This window comes from Pogona vitticeps, chromosome 15 (genome assembly GCF_051106095.1).
Source record: "Pogona vitticeps strain Pit_001003342236 chromosome 15, PviZW2.1, whole genome shotgun sequence".
In the NCBI taxonomy this organism is placed as follows: Eukaryota; Metazoa; Chordata; class Lepidosauria; order Squamata; family Agamidae; genus Pogona; species Pogona vitticeps.
In genome coordinates, this window is record NC_135797.1 from 10,047,188 (window position 1) to 10,074,692 (window position 27,505).

The 27,505-nt window shown below is 45.7% G+C and overlaps 1 protein-coding gene across 2 annotated transcripts in view; it reads left to right on the plus strand.

Moving 5' to 3' along the window:
• Positions 1-27,505, plus strand: part of ARHGEF2 (Rho/Rac guanine nucleotide exchange factor 2) — a 173,648-nt gene that overhangs the window by 14,329 nt on the left and 131,814 nt on the right. For both annotated transcript variants that reach the window (XM_072984079.2, XM_072984078.2), the window contains exons 2-4: positions 17,067-17,383; positions 24,285-24,465; positions 25,440-25,548. In XM_072984079.2, the coding sequence (XP_072840180.2) occupies positions 17,103-17,383; positions 24,285-24,465; positions 25,440-25,548 (571 nt within the window). In that variant the 5' untranslated portion in view covers positions 17,067-17,102. The remainder of the gene's footprint in view (positions 1-17,066; positions 17,384-24,284; positions 24,466-25,439; positions 25,549-27,505) is intronic.

Here is a 27,505-nt window from a genome sequence, read left to right on the forward strand (position 1 = left end):
CCAACCCAACCCAACCCAACCCAACCCAACCCAACCCAACCCAACCCAACCCAACCCAACCCAACCCAACCCAACCCCCAGTGTGGAAAGAACTTTCCATATTCTCATAATACTAAATGCTATGTCAGTCTTTGCAAAGCGAAGTCTACTAAGGCTCTGGTCATACGAGGGAACTGTTTTCTGCTTCTTCCGATACTTTCCATATTTCTGTTGTTCTGAATTGTGGTCAATATATCAAGAAGAGAAAGACGGAGAGGGGGAGGAAGAAAAAAACTCGGCAGTAATGTAATGGCGGGGACCCCCCCGGGGACATGCTTTTACCAACGTACCGATGTCTTGGGCATTAAAATTATATTAAAAAATGTGTGCGCCATAGCAATGGTGGCCACCTTCCTGGCTTCGATTCGGAAAAGAAGCGAGGCAAGGCGTGCACACAAGCAATCCAGTAAGGGATTGCACCGGTACAACAAAGGTATAAAATAACACAACCCTCCTGGCAGTGGGGAAATGTTCCGAAGTTACACCGCTGGCTGGAAAAAAATGTCTCAAGCTTGTCTCTGCATCGTATGACCAGCAAACAAAAAGCAACGAACTAACTTTGGGATAACTGGAGAATATTCCCCTCCTGTGACCAGTCAGGCTGCAAAGTGGGATGTATAAGAACTTGTTGCCATACACAGGTTATGGCTAGGATGATTACTGCTCCATCACCAGAAAAGAGGGCAAAGTACAGCAAAAAGGAGGGCATTCTTCACTAAAAAAAAGAGAGGAGGAATTCTTGCACCCTATTTGCATATGCTAATTTAAACTAATATAGGCAAGCATCACCGCAATTAGACATTATGATTTAATTTATGTGGAAATACAGGGCTGCTCACCATATTGTGCACCATTGTGAGTGGGTACGCACCTTGGGGCACAGCATTGAGAAAAAGCTGAGGTGTAAATCAAATAAAAAAGATTAAGGCACAGTGTTTGACAGCTTTCTGAAATGCCCCCGTAGCTTGCATTTTTGGCAGCTTACTGGAAATGAATATATGAAAAATAAAAATAAACGGAGGTCGCGGTAGTTTGGTTGAAACGGCTGGCTAGGCAACAATCAGTTCTTTTATGGGAATGGTCTGAGCCTTACCTTCAGAATTTGCACCCTTGAGACTGAGCTGACCTTTCAGGTTCATACAGAATTAGACATACTGTGCCAGTGCTGGGCCATCTCTTCCCACGTCTCCCTTTCATCTGATGTAGTCAACATCTTCCTAACTGTTAGAGCGGTACGACAGTGGAATCCGTGGCCTCGGGAGTTGGGGAGTGCTCCAACCCTCGAGGCATTCTAGAAAAACTTAAAATAATCTCCTGGCAGATCTGCTTTGATGGTATTCCTGCCTTGAGCAGGGGGTTGGACTGGATGGCCTTTTAGGCCCCTTTCCAACTTCACTTTTCTATGATTTTCTGATTCCTTCCTCCACCTCGGATTCCTTCCTCCACCCTGGCAGCACTTCCTTGCCCACGGGGGACCCCCCAGGAGACTCACTCTCTCTTGGGCGTCCCTGGATTTGTGGCTATTCCCACCCACAGAGTCAACTGTTGAGCCCTCCTTTCCCTCTTGCTGCTCAAGGGAAAGGGAAAATCCTAAATAGACTGGCATTCTGACTCAGGCGGTCCCTGGCGGAGATGCAGCCAGCAGTTCCCCTGGGCTTTGCTAACCCCATGGGCTGAGCTTGGGTCTTGGGAGACTGGCATGCCGTAGGACCGCTGTATCCGTGGGATCCTCCTTCATGGATTGCTGCCTTGTCGTGGCGAAGGGGCTTGAGTAACTCAGAGAAACTATGGGCTATGCCGTGCAGGGACACCCAAGACGGACAGGACATAGTGGAGAGTTCCGACTAAACGCAATCCACCTGGAGTAGGAAATGGCAAGCCACCCCAGTATCTTTGCCAAGAACGCCCCATGATCAGAAACAAAAGGCTAAAAGATATGACGCTGGAAGATGGGCCCCTCAGGTCGGAAGGCGTCCAACATGCTACTGAGGAAGAGCGGAGGACAAGTACAAGTAGCTCCAGAGCTAATGAAGTGGTTGGGCCAAAGCCGAAAGGACGCTCAGCTGTGGACGTGCCTGGAAGTGAAAGGAAAATCCAATGCTGCAAAGAAAAATACTGCATAGGAACCTGGAATGTAAGATCTATGAACCTTGGGAAGCTGGAGGTGGTCAAACAGGAGATGGCAAGGATAAACATCGACATCCTGGGCATCAGTGAACTAAAATGGACAGGAATGGGCGAATTCAGCTCAGATGATTATCATATCTACTACTGTGGGCAAGAATCCCGTAGAAGAAATGGAGTAGCCCTCATAGTCAACAAAAGAGTGGGAAAAGCTGTAATGGGATACAATCTCAAAAATGATAGAATGATGTCAATACGAATCCAAGGCAGACCATTCAACATCACAATAATCCAAGTTTATGCACCAACCAGCATTGCTGAGGAGACTGAAATTGAACAATTCTATGAAGATTTACAACACCTTCTAGAACTGACACCAAAGAAAGATGTTCTTCTCATTCTAGGGGACTGGAATGCTAAAGTAGGGAGCCAAGAGATAAAAGGAACAACAGGGAAGTTTGGCCTTGGAGTTCAGAACGAAGCAGGACAAAGGCTAATAGAGTTTTGTCAAGAGAATAAGCTGGTCATCACAAACACTCTTTTCCAACAACACAAGAGGCGACTCTATACATGGAAATCACCAGATGGGCAATATCGAAATCAGATTGATTATATTCTCTGCAGCCAAAGATGGAGAAGCTCTATACAGTCAGCAAAAACAAGACCTGGAGCTGACTGCGGTTCTGATCATCAGCTTCTCATAGCAAAATTCAAGCTTAGACTGAAGAGATTAGGAAAAACCACTGGGCCACTCAGGTATAATCTAAACCAAATCCCTTATGAATACACAGTGGAAGTAAAGAACAGATTTAAGGAACTAGATTTGGTGGACAGAGTGCCTGAAGAACTTTGGATAGAGGCTCGTAACATTGTCCAGGAGGCAGCAACGAAAACCATCCCAAAGAAAAGGATTCAAGAAAGCAAAGTGGCTGTCCAACGAGGCCTTAGAAATAGCAGAGAGGAGAAGGGAAGCAAAATGCAAGGGAGATAGGGAAAGTTACAGAAACTTGAATTCAGACTTCCAAAGAATAGCAAGGAGAGACAAGAGGGCCTTCTTAAATGAACAATGCAAAGAAATAGAGGAAGATAACAGAAAAGGAAAGACCAGAGATCTGTTCAGGAAAATTGGAGATATTAGAGGAACATTTTGCGCAAAGATGAACATGATAAAAGACAAAAATGGGAGGGACCTAACAGAAGCAGAAGACGTCAAGAAGAGGTGGCAAGAATACACAGAGGAATTATATCAGAAAGATGTGGATATCCTGGACAACCCAGACAATGTAGTTGCTGACCTTGAGCCAGACATCCTGGAGAGCGAAGTCAAGTGGGCCTTAGAAAGCCTGGCTAACAACAAGGCCAGTGGAGGTGATGGCATTCCAGTTGAACTATTTAAAATCTTGAAAGATGATGCTGTTAAGGTGCTACATTCAATATGCCAGCAAGTTTGGAAAACTCAACAGTGGCCAGAGGATTGGAAAAGATCAGTCTACATCCCAATCCCAAAGAAAGGCAGTGCCAAAGAATGCTCCAACTACCGTACAATTGCACTCATTTCGCACGCTAGCAAGGTTATGCTCAAAATCCTCCAAGGTAGGCTTCAGCAGTATGTGGACCGAGAACTCCCAGAAGTACAAGCTGGATTCCGAAGAGGCAGAGGAACTCGAGACCAAATTGCTAACTTGCGCTGGATTATGGAGAAAGCCAGAGAGTTCCAGAAAAATATCTACTTCTGCTTCATTGACTATGCGAAAGCCTTTGACTGTGTGGACCACAGCAAACTATGGCAAGTTCTTAAAGAAATGGGAGTGCCTGACCACTTTATCTGTCTCCTGAGAAACCTATATGTGGGACAGGAAGCAACAGTTAGAACTGGTCATGGAACAACTGAGTGGTTCAAAATTGGGAAAGGAGTACGACAAGGCTGTATATTGTCCCCCAGCTTATTTAACTTATATGCAGAATACATCATGCGGAAGGCTGGACTGGAAGAAACCCAAGCCGGAATTAAGATTGCCGGAAGAAATATCAACAACCTCCGATATGCAGATGATACCACTCTGATGGCAGAAAGTGAGGAGGAATTAAAGAACCTTGTAATGAGAGTGAAAGAGGAGAGTGCAAAAAACGGTCTGAAACTCAACATCAAAAAAACTAAGATCATGGCCACTGGTCCCATCACCTCCTGGGAAATAGAAGGGGAAGATATGGAGGCAGTGTCAAATTTTATCTTCCTGGGCTCCATGATTACTTCAGATGGAGACAGCAGCCCTGAAATTAAAAGGCGCCTTCTTCTTGGGAGGAAAGCGATGACAAATCTTGACAGCATCTTGAAAAGCAGAGACATCACCTTGCCAACAAAAGTCCGAATAATCAAAGCTATGGTTTTTCCTGTCGTGATGTATGGAAGTGAGAGCTGGACCATAAAGAAAGCAGACCGCCGAAGAATTGATGCCTTTGAATTGTGGTGCTGGAGGAGGCTCTTGAGAGTCCCCTGGACTGCAAGGAGAACAAACCTATCAGTTCTAAAGGAAATCAACCCTGAATGCTCACTTGAAGGACAGATCCTGAAGCTGAGGCTCCAGTACTTTGGCCATCTCATGAGAAGAAAAGAGTCCTTGGAAAAAACCTTGATGTTAGGAAGGTGTGATGGCAAGAGGAGAAGGGGACGACCGAGGATGAGATGGCTGGACAGTGTCTGCGAAGCAACCAACATGAATTTGACACAACTCCGGGAGGCAGTAGAAGACAGGAGGGCCTGGCGTGCTCTGGTCCATGGGGTCACGAAGAGTCGGACACGACTAAACGACTAAACAGACAAACAGATCCGTGGGATCGGTACCCGTGGTTTCAGTTATCTGCTGCAGGCAAAAATAAATACATAAATAAAACCCAGAAATACATACATATCCTGCAATGTGTATTACCAGGACTGGCCACTAGAGGGAACCAGAGATGGTGCTATTATTCCTTTACCATCTCGTATAGTAATTGGTGTTTCGTCTTTTCACCTTTTCCAGCATTATTAGATCCTTGGACTATATTTCCTATCTATCTGTGTCGCTGAAAAGACTAATTATAGAATCATGAGAGAAGCAAGTCCCCCTTGCTCTCCTTGCAGACATTGCTGGGGATAATGGGCCTTGTATTTCGACATACCTGGCAGGCACCAGATGGGGACAGGCTGTCCTAGAAAGTAGAGGGTGGGGTGGGTGGGGAGTTAGGAGGAAAGAGAGCACTGTTTCTCAAACTTATATTCACATTCAAATCACGTTTTGGGAGTTAGGACCTTGGGAGGGATGCATCTCTAACCAAAAATCAGATCAAGGCTGATTGTGAAGTACAGTCATGCCCCGCCTAACGATTACCCCTTATAACTCAACCAGATAGGCGGGATATAAATTAAATAAAATAAAAATAAATAATAAATAACGATGAATCTGCTTCATGACGATATTTTTGCAATCGCAATGGGTTTTTTTCGCTTTGCGACGATCGTTCCCTGCTTCGGGAACTGATTCTTTGCATTATGAGGAGCAAAACAGCTGATTGTCGGGTTTTTAAAATGGCTGCTGGCTGCTCAAAATGGCTCCTCACTGTTTTTAGGAGGCGTTTTTCGCTTAACAGGCACCCGAAAATGGCCGCCGTATGGGGGATCTTTGCTGGACAAACAGGTATTCAGCCCATTGGAACGCATTGAACGGTTTTCAGTGCATTTCAATGGGCTTTTTTATTTCGCTTGACGACGTTTTCACTCTACAGCAATTTCGCTGGAACGAATTAACGTTGTCAAGCGAGGCACCACTGTATTTTTTTAAAGCTTGGAGGCGAAGCTGAGTAGCGAGAGGAGGAAATCTTTCTAGGTCTAAGGAAAATGAGCCGTCTCCTTAACAAGCCTTCAGTCACAAAGGAATGATAGAAGTGTCAAAGCAATGACCAAGAATCATGAGTTCTGCTGGAGATCTTGAAATGCCTCTTGTTTTCAACCCTTAAGGTTTTTCTTTTGTCAGATGTATAATCTTTGAACATTTCTCTGGGCAAAGAGTGGCCCGGGGACTATTTGTGCCTCCCTTTTTCCTCCTCCCTTTCCCTCCCTCTTTTCTTTTTTCGGCCACTTCCAGCCCTCACTGAGCCTTGCCTTTTTATGGCAAAACACCCCATCCTAAACTACAGTTTCTGGAAGCGTCTGGAACGGCAGCCCCCTTCCCCTCTATGTTCAGCCGTCATAGATTGTAGGCGCCTGGAATTTACCAAAATCTATAAGTTTACCTGAACTGCACTACTGGATAAAAACGAAAACTTTAGCTAGTTCAGTTTCTTGCACTGTTCAATGTTGTTTTGTGCCTGACTGAATGCCGTGAAGCTCCTACGGGGGGTCATTGAGAGTACAAGGGGTGCCTCGCTAGACGATGATAATCCGTTCCACTGAAATCGTCGTGTAGTGAAATCATTGTCTAGCGAAAAGCAAATAGTCGTCTAGCGAAAATTGGTTTGCGAAGCAGGGACAAAACATTGTCCAGTGAAATTCCCCTATAGAGGAATCACTGTTTTGTGAATCGCTATAGCGATAGCAAAAAGTCCATGTCTAGTGAAAAAAACTGTCATGCATGGTCACTGTCTAGCGAGGCGCCGCTGTATTTTAATAGTTCTGACTTAGTATCCCACTCTCCAAAAATAAGAATAAGAGAGAGAGAAGAGATTAGTGGTTTGAGGCTAGCATTTGCCTGCCTTCCTCTTCATTTTTTTCCAGCTGGGTGGGACCGGTGAGCCGTGTTAGTGTATTTCCCCAGGGTTTCCATGGAAGCGCTTCCTCCCTTATACACACAGGGCAGCCACCCTTTCCCTTCTTCGCCTTGATGCTGAGGTCACCCTTGCCCTATGACCTCATATTGGATGATTACAAATTAAAAATAGACACTGCCTATCTGAATGCATACGGAACTTGAATAACTGGGCTCTACTTCCTTACTTAAAAAGCAGAGACATCCCCTTGCTGACAAACGTCTGCACAGTCAAAGCTATGGTTTTTCCTGTCGTGATGTATGGAAGTGAGAGCTGGACCATAAAGAAAGCAGACCGCCGAAGAATTGATGCCTTTGAACTGTGGTGCTGGAGGAGGCTCTTGAGAATCCCCTGGACTGCAAGGAGAACAAACCTATCCGTTCTAAAGGAAATCAACCCCGAGTGCTCACTGGAAGGACAGATCCTGAAGCTGAGGCTCCAATATTTTGGCCACCTCATGAGAAGAGAAGACTCCCTGGAAAAGACCCTGATGTTGGGAAAGTGTGAAGGCAAGAGGAGGAGAAGGGGACGACGGAGGATGGGATGGATGGACAGTGTCATCGAAGCAACCAACATGAAATTGACAGAACTCCAGGAGGCAGTGGAAGATAGGAGGGCCTGGCATGCTCTGGTCCATGGGGGGGTCATGAAGAGTTGGACACGACTAAACGACTAAACAACAACAAGAAGAAGATGTTGTGGTTTGATCGGGTGCTAGAACTCACATGCTTGTAGTCCAAGTTCAACTTGTTGGTCAGCACATGACGCTCATGTTCCTCTATACTTTCTCTGTGGATCTTCGGAAAATGTTGAATTGTGTTTTCAAAAGGGATGTGAGCCCTTCTTTAGCTTTTAAAGTGAGGAGAGCACAAACAGTGGACCGTGGACCAGAAGTGAACCCTATGAGCCAAACATAGGTAAAGGTAATTTCTGGAGGTTATTTTTTGCCCCCCCCCAAGCCTTCAGGAGCAGCAATTTTGGTACAGTATTTAATAAAAGCCTCCACCTCCCCTACTGATAGCCCCCCCAAAAAAAGGCCTTGACTGTAGTGCTAATGAATCCCTCTGGCGACGGGCAGCTTCAGCAGACAGAAGCCACTCCCAGTTCTTAGTTTAACAGCATGTTTAACATCATCCTTAAATAGTATTTAAAAGTGTTTCGTATATGTTACATTGCAACATTTATCTATTCATTAAAAGGGTTGCTTTTCTGCCACCTAAGCAATACACAATAGAAAGAAACATGTTATTCTAAAAACAGGTTAAGATAAAGCAATCTGAGGAAGTGGATTTTGTCTTTGAAAGTTCTTATTAAAATATAACCATCTTTATGGTGCCGACACATTTTTGTATTCTTTCTTTCTTTCTTTCTTTCTTTCTTTCTTTCTTTCTTTCTTTCTTTCTTTCTTTCTTTCTTTCTTTCTTTCTTTCTTTCTTTCTTTCTTTCTTTCTTTCTTTCTTTCTTTCTTTCTTTCTTTCTTTCTTTCTTTCTTTCTTCCTTCCTTCCTTCCTTCCTTCCTTCTCTTTCTTTCTTTCTTTCTTTCTTTCTTCTTTCTTTCTTTCTTTCTTTCTTTCTTCTTTCTTTCTCTTTTCTTTCTTTCTTTCTTTCCTTCCTTCCTTCCTTCCTTCCTTCCTTCCTTCCTTCCTTCCTTTTTCTCTGTTTTTGCCTATAATGCAACACTTTCAACAACATTACAAGGCAGGATTCCTTTAAAAGTGATTTCAAAACTTCAGGAAGGGCCGATTGTGGCAGTAAAGGTGTTGTATGCTGCCAAAAGGTTCAAATATGTTGCTTTGACACTGCTTATAGAACCAGAGGTCTGAAAGGATCTCTGAGGTCATCTAGTCCAGCTCCACGCTAATGCAGGAAATCTGTTTGGTCAGCAGGTTTGTCTAACCCCTACCTTAAGAAACAGAATTAAAGTCAGACTGAGACCCAGAGTGGCTTACAACAATTAAAGGACAGTATTTACGTTTGTACCAACAAGTATATGATATTAAAAGGATCAATTAATATATTGCCAAAAAACAGAAGCAATACCAAAACACATTCAAAGCCGTAAGGTGCAACAATCCATTTTAAAAAAACCCACTCAGCAGCCGTTCACCCGGGGAAACGTGCCTGAAGAGAAAAGTCTTCACCTGCTACCGGATGGATGGCAAATATGAGACCAGCTCAGCTTCCAGTGGGAGGGAGTTCCATAGTCTGGGAGCAGCCACAGAGAAGGCTTTCTCCTGTGTCCTCATGAAACACAGCTGTGAACGTGGCAAGACCATTTAGGGTTTTATAGGTTAGAACCATCACTTCGAATTCTACCGTCGAAGAAGCTTATATTATTGAGAATTTTTTTTTAAAAAAAAATGCTTAGTCTCCATTAGAAACGTGGTCAGTTTGGGACTACGATTTGTGTTTTGGGAGTTGTGGTCCGAAAACGAAAATAAGCAGGCATCTAGACTAGTTCCTTGTTCCTGTCATTCGAATGCATTGGCCAAGATCCTATTGGCATGTTAGGCGAACCGTGTGTAAACAGTGGTAGGATCTTGGCTGTTGATCCAGTACCTGCTGTGTGGATCGGTAGAAGATGTGTCACTCTGGCCTCCTCCCGCCACGTCTAGAGGACGTTGGTGGCCTGGCCCCTTCCCCAGGCTGAAACAATGGCTGGACTTTCTCTCCCTGGTGCTTTCAGCTAGCATCTAGCGCCACATGTTTCCTTTTAGATTAGACTAGGCATCCTACAGTCTCAAGAGACTATGGTAACGTGCTCTGTATGGAGGACGTGGAACAGCATCTAGTGTGGCTGAGAAGGCCAATTCGAGAGTGACCATCCCTTCCACACTGAACACGAACGCAATCTGTCCCCTGTCCAGCTCCCTGATTTTGCTGCTTCCGGGAATTCCTCTTTGCCTCGGCCTGCTGGACAAGGGTCTCTTCAAATTGGGAGAGGCCGTAATGCAATGCCTGCCTCCAGGCTGAACGCTCAGATGTCAAGGTTTCCCATCTGTTGAGGTCCATTCCTAAGGCCTTCAGATTCCGCTTGCAGATCTCCTTGTATCGCAGCTGTGGTCTCCCTCTGGGGTGATTTCCCTGCACTCGTTCTCCATACAGGAGATCTTTTTGGAACCCAACCATCTGACATGTTTCTTTACAACCGGGGGAATCTGCACTCTTATCTCTGATGGCTCATCTGGCAATACGAGTGGGAATTCTGGTCCGCACGCTCACTTCACGGACTACGGAGAGTCATCCTTGGGGAGTGGAAAGTGACAGCTCAGATTAGATCCTGTGGAGCTGGCCGTTCTTCTTCCATGTTAAGAAATATAATTTAAAATCCTTGTGGATTTTTAAAAAAAAATCTTTCCGGCCATTCCTTAACTCTCGGTTATCGGGTTTCTGAGGATTTTGAGAAACCGCATTGCAAAACACAAGTAGCTCTTCAAGAGGTCCTCTTGAGGAGAAGTAGGGTGGGCGTGAGAAGGGCTACGGCGGGGCTCTTGAGGAAGAGGATCCGAACAGCTTCCAGAGATGGAGGCTGGAAGAAACCGTGACTCGTTTCCCCCAACCGTCTTTTTTTAAACCTTTATGGGTTCCCTGTTCAGTGTCCTCCTAGCTGAGAACTCCAAGAGAAGATTCAGAGGTTCTCCTAGAAGAAGAAGAAGAAAAGAGCCCATTTCTTCTCTGTTACCCGCCTGTACAGCTTAGAAAGTTGGCTCTCTGACCTTCTTTCTGGATGGTTTAAGTGCTGATGTTGCAGGAGATAGGGAGGCGAAAGGGAGGAAAGCACCGGCTGATTGGGGAAAGGGGGTTAAAAACACAGAGAGATCAAAAACAGGAAAGAAGCTGAGATCATTGGATTTCCTTAGTGATCCCTGGGAAAGCTAGAATAGAACAAGGAATGTAAAACCGGAGTTAACGCTGGCAACGAGAAGACCAGAGTTAGGTGAGCAGAGGGAATTTGGGAGGGAGGGAGGATGATGGATGAATCTGACAGTGAGTGAGTTGTTACGCTCGTGTGAGGTGTGCAGGACTGGCTGGGGATCAGACCCTCCAACGTAGAAGATATGTGTCCTATGCGGTCTGTCGGATGTAAGGGTATCAAGAGAAACCAGGGCTTTTTTGGGGGGGGGGGGGCAGAATCCTGGGACTTTTTTGACTCACCCAGGGCAAATATTCAATCATTTATCCCTGACCCCCCCCCCCCCCAGCTTTCCTATTTCCTTCTTAACTCAGCGGCAATCCCAACAGGCTGTCGGAATGACGTTTCTCATATCTGGGTGGGGGGGGAATGCCGTCAGTCCTATTTGCGAAGTTGTAGAATACAATATATACATATATACCTACGCGCAATAGGTATAGCAGTTTGACTTGTAACAGTTGTGCCTCGGCTCTGTGAAAATATGGATTTGTAGTTTGGGGAGAGTGCTAAAGCTTATTATTTTATGTTTCTATGAAATTGACGATAGAATCAGTGGGGCTGGGTGCTCTGTTTTTCGACAATGTTGAGAGTGCCAGCCACCAGAAAAAGATGATACGACTGTATTTGAATAATGTAGATGGTTGTACATGAAAAAATATATAAAACATCCCCTGAAAATAAGCCCTAAATGTGTTTTTTTTGGAGCAAACATTAATATAAGACCCTGTCTTATTTTCGGGGAAACACGGTAGCATGGGGAGACTGCTCAATTTATTTCTTTATTCTTTTTTATTCTTCTGATTATAGTTGAAGTTCCCACAACTGTAAGTAAAGATGTTTTTCTTTTTCTACCTAACCTACTTTTAATATACAAAAGGCTAGTCACTGTGAGAACAAAACAGGCTGGGAGGAAATTGGACTTTTAGCTATTATCCTTCACATTTTTCCCTGTGTTGCAGCTGGCTTTTGTACTTTACGCTCTGCTAACTAAAAGAAATTAACCACGAATTTCTCCAAGATAACAAACCCCTTGTAATACAACAAATAATGCTTTCTAATACAGAAGTTGTGCAAAACACAGAGATAAGAAATAGAAATTATGACAGAGCATTGAAAGAAGCATAAAGAGCATATCAGATTATTTCACTGGTTGATTTAAGCAGCCTAAAGACCCTATCGGATATTTAGAATTAAACAGTAATAAAAATTATAAGATTATTATTTTTTTTGTAAAAAGCATACTGTATTTGCTGCTAGTGGTTAAGCATTTCAGTTTAAAATTTTTTTTGTCCTTAAGAAGAGGAAATCTCTTTTTGTTTCGTCAGCTGGGGCACAGAATCTGTACACAAATAAAGGTTAGCAAAGGTCTTCCTTGCAAAGCCCAGTGCAAAGTCATAAAGGCCCTATTCAAACACTTATTTGGCTTTGATCTTGCATGCAAAAGGCTTTTAAACCCTCACCTCCCCATTTCAAATCGATCACTGTGTCTGGAGAAGAATAACCAATCTGGATACACTCGTGAGAGTCACAGTTGACAACCTCGGAGTCAAACTCTCTAGGTGACCCCCCTCAGACATACTCCAGAGTTTCAAAAGGGATTTTTTAAAAAAAAAAATCAATCCACAGTGTAAAATTCATTAAAACCCCCATCAAAAATGTAGTTATTTTGTATGCTCAAATGGCAAACAACTCTATTTTAGCATTCCTCCTCATTACGTGAACTCATCCCAGTCACTTTTCAGCAATGTCGTCCCATGTTGGTCTACTCAGAAGGAAGTCCCACGAAGTTCAGTGATTCTTGTTTTTAGGCAAGAGGGTGAAAGATGGCAGCTGTCGTGGACTTTCAGTGGAAAACAGTCTTGCAGAAAATGTTGGGGGGTACAGAAAAGGCCGTAAACTAGAGCGAAAACAACTGGATCTTTGCCTTGGGGCATCTCAATATAGAGGGAATTGAAATTTAAGAGGTGAGTCTACTTATGAGAAATGGGCAGGAAACCTTGGTTTGGAGGTTCATGTCAGTTTGTTGGCATGGTACCACCGGTGTTGCGAATTCCCTTCCCTCGCCGCCCCCCCAGTCCAGCTCTCTCCTGTAACCGGCGGGTGCGTGCTGCTCTTTACCTCCCTCCCTGTGCAATTGTCCAGCCGCATCAGGAGCACCTGCATCCCTTCCCTGCCTCCTCTAGCAGCAGGCCCACTCATGCCAGGAGGTGACCAGGGAGTGGGCGGCTGCCAAAGGAGGCAAAGTAGAGAAGCACAAGTTCCTGTTGCCTCTGGACGATCGCCTGAAGAGCAGAAGAGCGGTGTGCACCAGTTGGTGAGGGGGGGGACCTGGCCAGGAGGGGGGGGCGGGATGGGAATGTGCAACACATGTGGCGCTTCGGCCAACAAACCGGCATGAACTGAGGTTCTGCTGATAAATGTTAGGAAAAGAAACTGCAACACCTCCTAACCTTACTAACCCCCCCTTTTTCTTTTTAAGAAAGCATAAACTTTCTATTGGAGGGCACCACCATTTTGGTGCTGTGGGGATCCGTTTGCCCCTGTGGACCAGGGAGGAGCGAGTGGGAGATAGTGGGTGCCAAAATTGCGAGAAGACAAGAGTGCACACCAGCTGGAGAGCCGCAGAGGGCACTGCTCTGCAGACAGTTGTGAAAGAACGGATGCACAATTATTATTATTATTTAATTAGAGTAGGACTCCCATATCCGTGGAGGATCTGTTCCAAGCCCCCATCCCCACCCCGCAGATGCTGAAAAACGCAGATTATGGCAAACACTAGGCATACCTTGTAATAGATCGAAGAGCTTCCTGTGGCTGCTGTATCAGTTCTGGAAGAAGAAAGGCGAGATGTCTCTGTTGCTTAGGTGTGGTTGAGGTGCACCTTCCAGAAACTATATATTACTTTTGAAAGGAACTTCCCACACTCTGAATGTGTCCCTTTGCACCTTATGGGACAGCAAAACAGTAGCTGATGTTCTTTGAGGCATAGGTCAGGTTAGACTAAGAGTATGTATTCTTGCTAGAGGGATGTGGTGGCGCTGTGGGCTAAACCGCAGAAGCCTGTGCTGCAGGGTCAGAAGACCAGCAGTCGTAAGATCGAATCCACGCAACAGAGTGAGCGCCCGTCGCTTATCCCAGCTCCTGCCAACCTAGCAGTTCGAAAGCATGTAAATGCGAGTAGATAAATAGGGACCACTTCGGTGGGAAGGTAACAGCGTTCCGTGTCTAAGTCGCACTGGCCATGGTGACCACGGAAGATTGTCTTCGGACAAAAAAAACGCTGGCTCTATGGCTTGGAAACGGGGATGAGCACCGCCCTCTAGAGTCGAACACGACTGGACAAAAATTGTCAAGGGGAACCTTTACCTTTTTATATATTCTTGCTGGAGGAGGCTCTTGAGAGTCCCCTGGACTGCAAGGAGAACAAACCTATCCGTTCTGAAGGAAATCAACCCTGAGTGCTCCCTGGAAGGACAGATCCTGAAGCTGAGGCTCCAATACTTTGGCTATCTCATGAGAAGAGAGGACTCCCTGGAAAAGACCCTGATGTTGGGAAAGTGTGAAGGCAAGAGGAGAAGGGGATGACAGAGGATGAGATGGACGGACAGGGTCATCGAAGTGACCGATGTGAATTTGGCCCAACTCTGGGAGGCAGTGGAAGACAGGAGGGCCTGGCGGTCTGTGGTCCATGGGGTCACGAAGAGTCAGACACGATTTAACAACTAAACAACAACAAGCTATTGCTGATCAGTTTCAGATCAGTTGCACTTCTCCTTAACTTAATCGGAACTGCTCTCTCCTCTCCTCTCTTACCCTCTCTGGTATATCTCCAGGTCCCATCTCTCCGGGTATGTCATTTCCCTGGACATTTCCCCCATTAACGTGGCACAAACAATAAGGCAATTCTGTAGAACAACTTTGCAAGCTCCCACCTCCCAGACACTCAGGCGTCTGTTGTTAAGAGGCAGAGCCCACTTTTACTATAATCGGTCCGCGATTAATAAGTAACTCAAGGCAGAAAACAGAGGGGAGCGCTTACAGTAATGTCTCCCCCTCCTTTCCACTTGTGTCTTTGTGTGTTTTAACGTGGTGCCTCTCTCTTATCCAGTCTTCGCAGGAAAAAAAACATGCAAGGGCATCTTGACGGAGAGGGTCTCCTGTTTTACCTGATTCCCTCCTGCAGATAAACCCAGGCATTAATAGTACTGTTTGTGGTTATTTGATGAAGCCAAATCTCTTGAGTGTAGCGATCCCATGCTTAATTGTGCGCTATATGTTTCCTGTGGGAGGTACTAGGTGCTCACGTGATAAAGGGCGCAGATCCTCTGTGCAAATGAAGGAATTTGTAGCAGGTGTAGGTAGCCTGACAGAATGTGGTTGGAAGCATAGAATAAAGGAGTTAAAAGGGGCCTCTAAGGCCATCCAGTCCAACCTCCTGCTCGAGGCAGGAATCCACATCCGAGCAGATCTGACAGAGGGTTGTCCGATTTTCTCTTGAATGCCTGCAGCATTGGAGCGCTCGCCACCCTCCCAAAATCATGGCTTCCATCATCATACTGCTCTAACAGTTAAGAAGTTTTCCCTTAATATTCAGCCTAAATTTGGCTTCCTGCCGCTTGAGCCCATTATGATGCGCCCTTCACTCTGGGACGATGGAGAAGAGATGAGAACCTTTCAGATATTTTAAAAATTCTGTCTCCCATCAGTCTTTCAGTTCTTTTAGTCTTTTTCTGTAACCAGCTGTGTATCCAGATCCACCCAAGGATTAAAGCAAGATCCCACTTTTTCCAGGTGGTCCTCCTTGCTGGGCTTGGTTTGTCAAGAGAACAAGAATCGTTGGAACTAATTGTGGGAAGTAGCAGTCTAGCTTATGCAGAGTCAGACCATTGCCCATGTTGACATGTATCGTCAACATTGACGGGCAACTGTGGCACTTGTGCTACAGGCAGGATCGTGTCCTGGCCCTGTCTAGAGATCTCTGGTCATTTTTCCATCCAAGCATTAACCAGGCCTGGCCCTGCTCAGTTTCCCAAATTAGGGACAGTGGCCGATTGAATTGATAGCATTGACGGATGAGTTGACTCAGCAAACTCCCACAATTCAATTGATGTGCTGTAGGTAAAGGTAAAGGTTCCCCTTGACATTTAGTCCAGTCGTGTCCAACTCTAAGGGACGGTGCTCATCCCTGTCTCCAAGTCGTAGAGCCAGCGTTTGTCCAAAGACCGTTTCCGTGGTCACGTGGCCGGCGCGACTAGACACAGAATGTTGTGACCTTCCCACCGAGGTGGTACCTATTTATCTACTCGCATTTACATGCTTTCGAACGGCTAGGTTAGCAAGAGCAGGGACAAGCGACGGGAGCTCACTCCGTCGCGTGGATTCGATCTTACGACGGCTGGTCTTCCGACCTTGCAGCACAGAGGCTTCTGTGGTTTAACCCGCAGCGTGCTGTAGTTGTGCCTTAATCCTGGATTTCAGGCAGCTTGCGTTATCTGGGGGGGGGGGGGTATGGTCGTTCATAAGTTTGTTAGGCCCAAGGAGACCAGTCATATCTGATATTAGAAGTTTTGTGTGAGGTGGGATCAGATGGGAACATGTGGGATCTCCTGCCTGGAACAGGATTCTGTCCTAGCCCAGACAGGGCTAGGACAAAATCCTCTTGGTATGGCTTGATGCCAACCAAATTACACTGACACAGCGCAATTCTAATATGTACCGTATTTTTCCGTGTATAAGACTATACTTTTTCGCTCAAGTTGAGGGATAAAACAGCACGCTGAAGATAATAAGAACCTTCTCAGTGCCAATCAGCCCGCTCCAAATTCCCCCACCCACCCCCTCCAGGGCTTTAGGCTTGGGAAATCCAGATTCTGTTCCCCACTTCAGCCGTGAAGCTCACTGGATATTTTGGGATGGCAACTTTCTCAATCTGACCTATACCCTAAGGGGGTTGTGAGGATAATTCTGTGTACAGCACCTTGTGCTCATAAGAAGGCAGGCAGCATGGAACCTAACTATTGCTCATGGCGATACTAATGAGAATACTAAGATTCTTGTGTTTCAAAGTTTTGTACAATTTTTTCGAGCCCCAAAGAGGAAGCAGCGGAACTTTCAGGATCTTAAAGACACATGCTTTGTTTTTGCAAATTTAGCCTCGTGATGGTGTTCGTCTCCTGTCTTCTGACCTCCCTCTTTTCTCTTCCCAAAGCTTTTCGGCCCTTCGGAGCCACCACCTCTCGGCGGGATGAACGGCACAGCCTCTGAGCTCAGCCTGAGTCCCTGGGAATGCGCACCGCAGCCTCCGCTGGTCCAGAAATACCGTTCCTTTTCCGCTGTGGAGCCATGCTCCCCGCCTGCCAGAGACTGGGATGCCACAGAAGAAGAGGAAGATGGTCGGTTCTTGGGGGTCTCTATGCGCACCTCGAGCGCCCTGAGAGGCGCCACTCGCACGTATGACTCCTTCCGACGGCACAGCTGGGAGCCAGGGAAAGTGCTTGAAGATGATCCAGATTTTGATCAGCACAGGTACATAAAAGTGATAGAAATGCTGCTTATATTCGCCTTTCCTTGAATTATCTGTGGCATGTAGAGATTCCTTTTGAGGTGTTCACCCAGAAACAACAGAAGGATCGGTTCTCTTCCCCTTTAGGCAGTTGCTGCGTCACAAACATAGCTGAATACAGACTGAGGACTAGTAACTTGTGTAGACTAGTTTGCACAATGGGTTTATAACAGCTGAGAATCAGGATGTTCCTGGTCTGAATCAGTTTCTTTCTGTCTGACTGGCCTAAATGTGTCAGCTATAGGATCTTCTACTTCACAGTGGCATATAAAATTGCCGCGCGCACAAAGTGTGTGTAATATATTCTTACATTAATACTGTTAAAGTACTGTCAATACTGTCAAAGATAAAAGTATTTTCTACCTTATAAGGTGCTTGTAAGGATTACAGCAAGATGGCATATGTGAAGCACTCCATATTCCTGAAAGCTTAAAAATGTGTGCAGTAAGTCTGCAAATGTCAATTGATTTTATTATTTTTTTTAAATTGAGGTTATGTTTTTGCAGCAGCGTTGGTTGATTTTAAGAGAAATAAGAAAACACTTGCAGTTCATCTTAGAATAAGTACAGGACGACCCCTGTATCCTATATTTATTCCGAATCCCTTTGCGGATGCTGAAAAATGTGGATTATAGTGAACACTATACATAGCTTGGTCTCTGGCTCCATCTAGTGGCCAGTTGTTGTAACTTTGTATTTAGAAATATATATAGTCACGTGAAAAAGAAAGTACAGTGGTGCCCCGCATAACGAGCAATTCATTTAACGACGAATCCGCATAGCGATGTGTTTTTTTGCGATCGCAAAAGCGATGGCATAACGATGTTTTAGATGGCCAAAAATCACTTTGCAATGATCGGTAAGCGTTTCGCCAGGAAGGGCGATAACGGGGGGGGGATGCGGAAAAGAGGGTGAGCAGGCATTCTGTTTTGTCAAAGCAGAGGGAAGTGTGGGGTGGGGGAGAAAAAGTTTGGCGCTTTGTTTTGCTTTGACAAACCAGGATTCCCAAACCGGGTCATGACCGAATTGTGAGCTAACCTGGTTTACTGTATTTTTTGTTTCAATTTAGGCTCTATAAAGCCTACCACAACATGGTTCCCGGCTGTCTTAAGGACTGTTTGTCCTTCTACAAGTTGTTTTTTTTAAATTTTATTTATAATTTATTTATTTATTAGATTTTTACCCTGCCCCCCCCCCCCCCGACAGTGTCTACTCGGGGCGGCTTACAAATGTCATAAAACATTATAAAATACAATACGATACAAAATACAATAAAACAACACAATCATTAAACAATTAAATCAATAATATAGTGTGTTCAAGCTTTTACGATCTGGAGGGGCAATAGTGAAAGGGACTTTATGGCCCAATACTGAACATTTTCCTGCTTCCTTGTGTATATGTGGATTTCAAATGCTTTTAATTTGCTGGTCAATGACCGCAATAAACATTTATTAAATATTAAAATGCTTTTAAAACTTCTTAGACTAGTGGGTTTTTTAAAATATATATATTATTCTATGTTTAATCATCTTTTCGTAGTGTCATTTGATGTGTGTGTTGTTGGGTTTTTTTTTGTGAGCCACCTAGTATTCCTACACTGCAAGAAAGGGAGGAAAGCAGCGGGGAAAGGCAATTAAAGAAGCCGAATTAATTAAATGAATCAGTGAAGTGAATTTATGGAGAGATTCATGTGGCTGATGATGTGGATTGCAAGCCATGAAAGCTCACAATATATGAAACATGTTAGCCTTAAAGATGCTGCAACAGGTTTCGGTTTGGTTTTTAAAATGGGGCTGGGGAGGGGGGGGGGCCACAAGTAGCGGCTTGTACTTGACATGCTGAGGCTACCGGTGGGGGGGGAGGCTTCCAGTACCTTCTGATTCTACTTTATGGAATAAATCATCAGCTACAAAGAACCCATCCGGTCTTCTCCAAATAAATGGATTGGACACCAAATGCCTCAACGTTCTCCCTGCCCAGAAAAAAAATAGCAGCAAAAAAAAAATAGTAGTAAGCTTTACAGGGTGTTTTTGGAAAATTATGATTTCTGCAGTTTGGAAAGAGAGGCAAATTTGTTGGATGGGTGTCACGGGGGGGGCAGGATGGCTGCCAGCGATGCAGATTTTTGTCGTCCTGTGTCCCCTTTTGCCTTCCCGTCAGCCCCTGGTGCCTTTGTTCCTCCTTTTATCTCTCTCTCTTTCTCTCTTTCAGCAGCTCTGTCCTGGGAAAGGGCTTTTTCTTGATCTGTGGTTGGCTGGCCGAACTTTTGACTCCTGGTTTTACAAATCTCTTGTACTCGGTAAGCGCCCTCGCTGGATGGATCTATTCACTTTCCACCCGCGGACCAGCGAGCCTCACGTTTCATGAGCCTTTTGTCGTCCACTGCCTCCCAGAGTTGGGTCAAATCCATGTTGGTCGCTTTGGTGACCCTGTCCAGCCATCTCGTCCTCTGTCGTCCTCTTCTCCTCTTGCCTTCACTCTTTCCCAACATCTGAGGAGAGAGAAAAAAAACAAGTAGAGGTGAAAGCAGGGATCAAAGCGATCTCTTTTCCCCTACACTTGCTAAGCCCCACTTAGATTTCTTAATTTTGGGTTAGAGAAGTGGGGGGCGTCTTATACACAGAAAAATACGGCATGTGCTGAGAAGAACCCCCCAAGCAGCTTTACAATGAGGATGCCGTACATTCCCATGCTGTACATTCCCATGCTGTTGCTACTGTTGCAGATCTTGGTCTCTCTAAGAATCGCTGTGCCAGAAACCCACACAAATACAGTGGTGCCTCACATAACGAGCGCACCATTTAACGATGAATCCGCATAGCGATCTTTTTTTTAGTTTCGCTTACCGATCTTCGCATTGCGATGTTTTTTGAACAGCTGATCGGCGATTCCAAAATGGCCGCCGAGTGCCCAAAATGGCCGCCACAACCATTTTCGCGCGCTGCCTTCACTTACTAAGGGCGCGAAAATGGCGGCGCTATGGAGGAACTTCGCTGAACGGTGAGTTTGGGCCCCATAGGAACACATTAAACAAAATTTAATGCGTTCCTATGGCTTTTTCCGTTCCATTTAGCGATGTTTCCTCATAGCGACGATTAATCCGGAACGGATTAACGTTGCTATGCGGGGCACCACTGTACGAGCAAGTATGGTGTCGTGGTGGACTAGGGCTCAGGAGATTTGGGTTCAAATTCCCATTCGGTTGTGAAACATACTGGGTATCCTAGGGGCAGCCCCCACCCGACCCACCCCTCAGCCCAACCTGTCTCAAAGCATTGTTATTAGGTAAAATAGGGAGGAGAATCGATAGATCCAGGGGTGGGGACTTCAGTTGCATTGCCGACTCGACTCGGGTTTTTTTTTCCTTCAATGACTTGGACTCGCCTTGAGACTCTGACCCATTTCTCCAAGTCGTGTTTTCAAGTCCCTATTCTTTTAATGAAGGGCACTGCAAACTCAGAAGAAACTTTGCAACACTCGCCAGAAGAGGCAGGGAAACGGCCGAGGAAGAGGTAGCGACGGAAAAGGGAGGGTTCTCAAAAGGGTGGAGTATGGAGGGGTGAGGGAAGATGAGGCAGGCTGGGCGTATGAGACCAGAAGTGGATTGTTCTTGAGCCTCAGACCTCCCCACACAGAAAACAGCCACCCCTTCCTCTTTTTTGAGGGGGGGGGAGCTTATCCTTTAATAGGGACTCAGACTGGGGGGGTTTGCAACTCAGGATGTGATACCAAAGACTGGCCAACATCTCTGGATAGGCGGCACCTTCGACTTGGCAGAGGACAGGTGGAACGTAAAACGGTCTGTGCCCGCAACATCTCATGGCTGAAGGTGTGGCGGATGTTTAATGCAGACTTTCGGCCTGAGATATGCTGGACAGAAGCTCTGTTGGCACGCATTCATCGTAGGCAGATGGGTGGCCAGCCAGCAGTCCCAGCTTCCTGATTGTTGATGCAGTCGTTTTGAGTCTGCGTCTAAGCGCCGGATATTTTTTTTCCTGCTTCCACCCGAGTGCCGTCTGCGGGTAGGAAGGGGAACTTCTCGGCATGGATGTCTCTTTTCCTGCATGGACGTGGGAGGTTGTGCTTCTGGCAGAGAACAAGTTAGGATCCTGTCCAGAAGGTCGTTGTGCACCTTGCTAGCACGACGCTAAGGCATGCGTTCGTTTTTGGGTACAATTCCGCAGGATCCGAATTAGCGCCGCCTGTGTGGATGGTTAGTTTGCACCCAAACGGGGCTGTGGGTGGCATTCATGTCAGAGGCAACATCCCTGTGACACAATACAGAGGATAGAGAGAAATCTTCTTTTATTTTTGTCTCTTTTAAAAATGTTCCACTAATTGATGTCTGGCACCATGCTAGGTGAATGCATTGCTCTTCCGCTATGGCACTTACTTTATTTAGCAAAAAGAAAAAGACGCTCTTCCAACTGGAGGAAGGACAACGATGAGGAAAGGCAGGGTAAGGGGTTATATTGACTCCATGGGTTTCGCCCATTTCTAGCAAAGCCCCAGTGGAAAGGAGAACGACAGGGGAAAAGGGGAGGGGAGGGTTATCTCCCTTCTCTCTCCCCGACCTTCACCCCTGATGTTTTCTCCTTGCACCAGCCCTGCTGCTTCCATGGCCTTGCCTCCTTGCTCGCGAGTAAACTTTCTTGCGAGTAACCTGTCCATGGAAAGACTCGCGCGGACCCCTTTCACGAGAGAATAAACGTCTCCGGCTGGAATGGAGAGGTCGCTCAAGGGAGTGTGAAAATAGATTGCACTGTAGGATAATAAGAATCTTTTTGGCGTGAGCCAGACCACTTCAAACAGCATGGTCTGGATGGGGCTGCTAAACAGGGTATTTGTCCCACAATTTGCCCTGTGTTTTTCATTTTTCCTTTAAATACTCGTTCGTTTGTTTGTTTGTTTGTTCGTTCGTTCGTTCGGTCGTTTGTTTGTTTGTTTGTTTGTTTGTTTGTTTGTTTATTTATTTATGCATTTATTTATGCATTTATGTATTCATGTATTTATTTAACTTATATGCTGTCTACACTACCCAAAGGTCTCTGGGCGGCTTACAGTAAAATAAAATACAATCAAATAAATGCAATACAATAAAAAGATAAAACAATTGAAATAGAATTGAAATACAGTAGTGCCTCGCTTAACGAGGATAATCTGTTCCAGCGAAATCGCTGTAGAAAAAAACCCTCGTAAAGCGAAATAAAAAAGCCCATTGAAACGCATTGAAAACCCTTCAGTGTGTTCCAGTGGGCTGAAAACTCACCGTCCAGCGAAGATCCTCCATAGCGGCGGCCATTTTCGCTGCCTGTAAAGTGAGGAATCCGTCCTAGAAAACAGCAGGGGGCCATTTTGTACACCGGATGATCAGCTGTTTTTAGATCGTCGTAATGCGAAAATCGGTTGGACAGTGTCATTGAAGTGACCAACGTGAATTTGACCCAGCTCCGGGAGGCAGTGGAAGACAGGAGGGCCTGGTGTGCTCTGGCCCATGGGGTCACGAAGAGTTGGACACGACTTAACGACTAAACAACAACAAGGCAGATGGGAGGTGTAACTCATTGAGTCAGAGACAACGGAAGGGCAGCAAAAGGGGTGATGGTCTATCTTAACAGCAGCCAGTGGCACATGGTTGTTGGGTGGTAACAGATAAGCAAATGTAGATGAGCTGAGATAGCCGGTGTGGCACCTTTATGGGCATGAACTGATTTTTGGGGACCCCCCCCCCCCCAGAAGTACAAAACATTCCTTAGCCAGTGGAAAAGACTAAAAGTCACAGATGAGTCACGGCAGGACTAGAAGCCGGCCAAGGGGCAGTAAATATTCACAATGTTTACTGACTGGTGATTAAAGTTTTAAAAAATGAGAACATGGGGCAGGGAATGAGGTTTAATATGCTGGAAGGGGGGGAGGCACTGCTAGCTGGCTCGAACCTTGGAAAGGAATGCTCACTGCGGCAACATTTTGTTGCAGCATATGCCGTTTTCATGAAGGCTCGAAACGGTTTACAAAACAATAGAATATCTGTTTCTTGTTTTGCCTTTCTGCGTTCCATTTATATACTGCTTTTGCTTCCCTATACCACTGGGGAGAGGGGGAAAGGAAAAAAAAATTCCCACGCCAGCTGGAGGACGATGGAAGTTGTAGTTAAATGAGAGCGGGACGCCCCGAATTGTGGAAGAAGCCGTAGAATTCTTTTATCAGGTGGGAAGGGGGTCGTTTTTTTGAAAGAGCGTCTCCGCCTCGGATTGGAGAACCAACATGGCTTTGGATTTTCCCCGGTCGTCCTTCCCTCGCAAAAGAGCTGAAATGTACAACTGAAACCTAAAAAAATTTTCCTCACTTCTGCAAATGGGTGTCTCGTGGCGGCTGCAACCGTGTGGGGAGAGGGAGGGTCGTGAAGGAATCAAGCAGAGGTTCACAAGCGCCCTGGGAAGCTGAGAGGAAAAGGGGGGTTATGGTGGTGAAGATCACGGAGGATCCACTCGATTTCTGATGGACTTTATGTCCAGCAAGCTGGGGTGAGTAGCTGCCACTGTCCTCTCCAAAAGCCACGTGTTTGTGGGTTTCGTTGCTGGGCCGACGCTGTGAGAAGATGGAAAAGAATTCAAAGAGGGTGTACTTTCTTTTTACATACGTATTTCCAGGGTGCATTTATGAGAACTGGCCATGAGAGGGAGACCGTGCAGTTTATTGCATTAAATATATCCACATTTTTCAGCATTTATGGGGTGCTTAGAACCGATCCGCCGCAGATAACACAGGCCTATTGCAATGTGTTGTTTCCAATCTTTTGCATGCACTATTATCAGAAAGGGAATCTCTTGAATGATACCTGGACTTCTTACTTCTTTTGCAGCATAGGTTTGAAAGACTTCTCCCCCAACGAGATCGACTCTTCCACCGAACACTTGGATGTTCATCTCCAGAGTAGAAGGGACCCACGGCGGGCCCCCATTATCCATAGCAATGATGAGATGGAGTCTCTCCTTTCTCAGGAGGAAGAAGATGAGGAGGCCGACAATCGGAAAATGTCCCAGGTACATTTCCCAGACAAAACCCGACTGCGTGGGTGGCGAGCACTGAACGTAAATGGTATTACGGTGTCTTATCTAGGGAATAAAAGAGATGAGATTCAAGTTTGCATCGGACTAGTTGTGTTAGTCTGTTGCCAGGGGAGGGGGACACCCTTAAAAAGGCATGTGGTACCTTAGTGACTAACCTATTTTATTGGGCATCATAGGCATCCTTCAGTCTCGAGAGACTATGGTAACATGCTCTGTATCGAGAAGTGTCCTCTCCAGAGCATGAAGCCTGGGTAAAGTAGTATGGAGGATAGGCTGTTACCCAAGCAGCAGATCCCCCCTCTCTACTTTGCTGAAATGGTCCAATGGAAAGGCAAGAGCCAATACAACTGGTTCCAGCAACGTCGCAGGAGTTGGCAGAACGACAGAGGGGAGATAGGATAGCCCGCTTCAAATGCTCAAAAGATCAAGGGCAGGGTCTGTTCTCGATCATCCCATAATAATGGGCTCAAAGTTACAGAAAGCCAGATTTTGGTTGAATATCAAGAAGAACTTCCTAACTGTTAGAGCAGTATGACAATGGAACCAATGACCTCAAAGGGTGGTACCAAAGGCATTCAAGAGAAAATTAGACCTCTCTCTGTCAGATCTGCTACGACTGGGATTCCTACCTTGAGCGGGTGGGTGGGTGGCTGGACTTGATGGCACCTTCTAACTCCATGATTCAGTGATTTGATGATGGTCATGAAGGACTCTTGCTCCTAAGAACTCAACTAGGTCCTTAGTGAGGCAGGCTTTGGGGATTTTCAAAAACTGGTTTTAGAATATCCGTCTTTTTCGGGGAGCTGATTAAGGATGCCTATACTCGAATCGGGGCTTTGGGTGAGAGTGAGGACAGGGTCTACGCGCCCACCTAGTTGTTGACACGACCAACCCTTTGCCCAAGACGGACGGCCCCTTGGTATTCATGTCTCGATCTTTGCCTTCAGGAACACATCGAGAGCATGCAATCCTATCGCGTCTCCCAAAGTTCCCTCTGCGGTCCTCTTTCCAAGTCTGTTTCCATGAGCGGTATTGACAGCTACCCGGATGCAGATGGTAAGTAAGGAAACTCTGGATTAGCTTCTTTATGGGCTTGTTCTTCCCCCTCATGGTTTGAGGGTCTGTGCGTGTGTGTATGCGCGCGCATGTAGGTCCTTTCTCCGTTAATCTCCTTTTTGTAAACAAAGACTCTGTGGCTCCTATTAAAATCACACCACCTTGTTTATCCTGGAGACCTGTATAGATGAATCAAAACCAAGCAGACTTGTGAACTTTTTTCCTTCCCCTATTTATTTTGCCACGTGCCATTGTTTTCAAGGCTGGCTTAAGTTATTTTGATGAATCCTCCCCATTCAGATGTCAGCTGGATTGGCCGAACTCTGACAGTGTTCAGTGCCGTACCTGGAGTGGCCAAGCTAGCTTATGTACTGTATGTGTGGCATGCATTGTTCTGTGGTTAAACAGAGACGAACAGTCCAGAACCTTAGGAGAAATCTCCTACCATCTGCCACTTTTAGTGGCCACCGGAATCTGCCCAGTGGCATGTCCCCTCCTGCCATTTTGGTAGAGCCAAGAGGCTAAGATCTTGGTAGTCCCCATCCAGGGACAAAACTGGAAGCCCGTAACTCTGTGTCCCCTCTGGAAAAGGTAAGTTTCTCTCAGTAAAGGCCTTTGGAGAGATCCATCCCTTAAGACCAGGGGTCTCAAACTCAATTTACCTGGGGGCCACTGGAAGCAAAGTCTGGGTGAGGCTGGGCTGCATCAGATTTTCCACCAAGCGGAGCAAGAGCCCGAGGAAGCCGCCCAGGAGTTTCCTTAGCCCGGCTGGGGCGCCAAGGAGGATGAGGAGGAGGATGGGTGCGTGAGCCCTCCTCGCCAGCCATTACCCCCTCTGGCTCCTTCTTCACCACCACCACCACCAGCAGCAGGATGAAGAAGCAGAGAAGGGAGGGAACACCAGCCACTGCCTAGCTGGGGAGGGGGGGGAGGAGGGCTTTGCCCTCACTCTAAAATTCCCGGCACACTGTAACTTATTTTTTTTTTCAGGATTTAAGGCTGGGACCTTCCTGTTTGCCAAGGGTTTTAAAGCAATGGTTTACTACCAGCTTTTTTTCCAGTTAAAGAGAGTGTGATGAAGTTAACATTTTAAAAGTAATATAAGAAACAGAACCAAAGTTAATTTCTCGGTGCAACGAGTCATGCTTTTTTTTTTTAGCTGTGTTCAAAAGTTACTTTTTAAGGGCATTTAAGGTATTACTAGAGTGGTCGCAAGACCAGATAGGCGGGATATAAATAGTATGCATAAATGAATGAATGAATGAATGAATGAATGAATGAATGAATGAATGAATGAATGAATGAATGAATGAAAATATTATGACAATAATTTGTTGCCATTTTCTTATCAGTACAAAAATATTGAAAGTAAATACAATGGTAAAACAAATAACATAATAGCCAAAGTCTTGTTGCACAGCTTAAGCAATCATAAGTTCCATAAAGAGCCCCTACTATAGTTCTTGGGGGTAATCAGTTAGAGTATGGTATCCGTGGGATCAGTACCCACCGTTTCACTTATCCACTGCCTGAAAATATTAAATTAAAAAACCTCAGAAATGCATGTTTCCAAGGTGTATTACCAGAACTGGGCCACTAGAGGGAGCGAGAGACTAGGCTCTATACAGCAGTAACTCGGTTTACGAACGCATCGGTTTATCTAATTTTCGGTTTACGAACTGAAATCCATAGAAAATAATGCCCTGGGTTACTTCCCCCCCCTTTTTCCCCCTCCGCTGTACAAAAGGGTTTTCCCATAGAAGGTTTCTAGCACCATCCCCATTCCTAGCGCAATTTGCATTTCGGTTTACAAAATTTCCGCATTACGCAACGTCCCGCAGGATGCATTAATTTCGTAAACCGAGGTACGCCTGTATAGGATTTCTAGATCCTTGCTTCCCTGCGTACTGACTTGGTGCATGTGCACCCCCTCCAAGAATTTGGGGTGTGTGTGTGT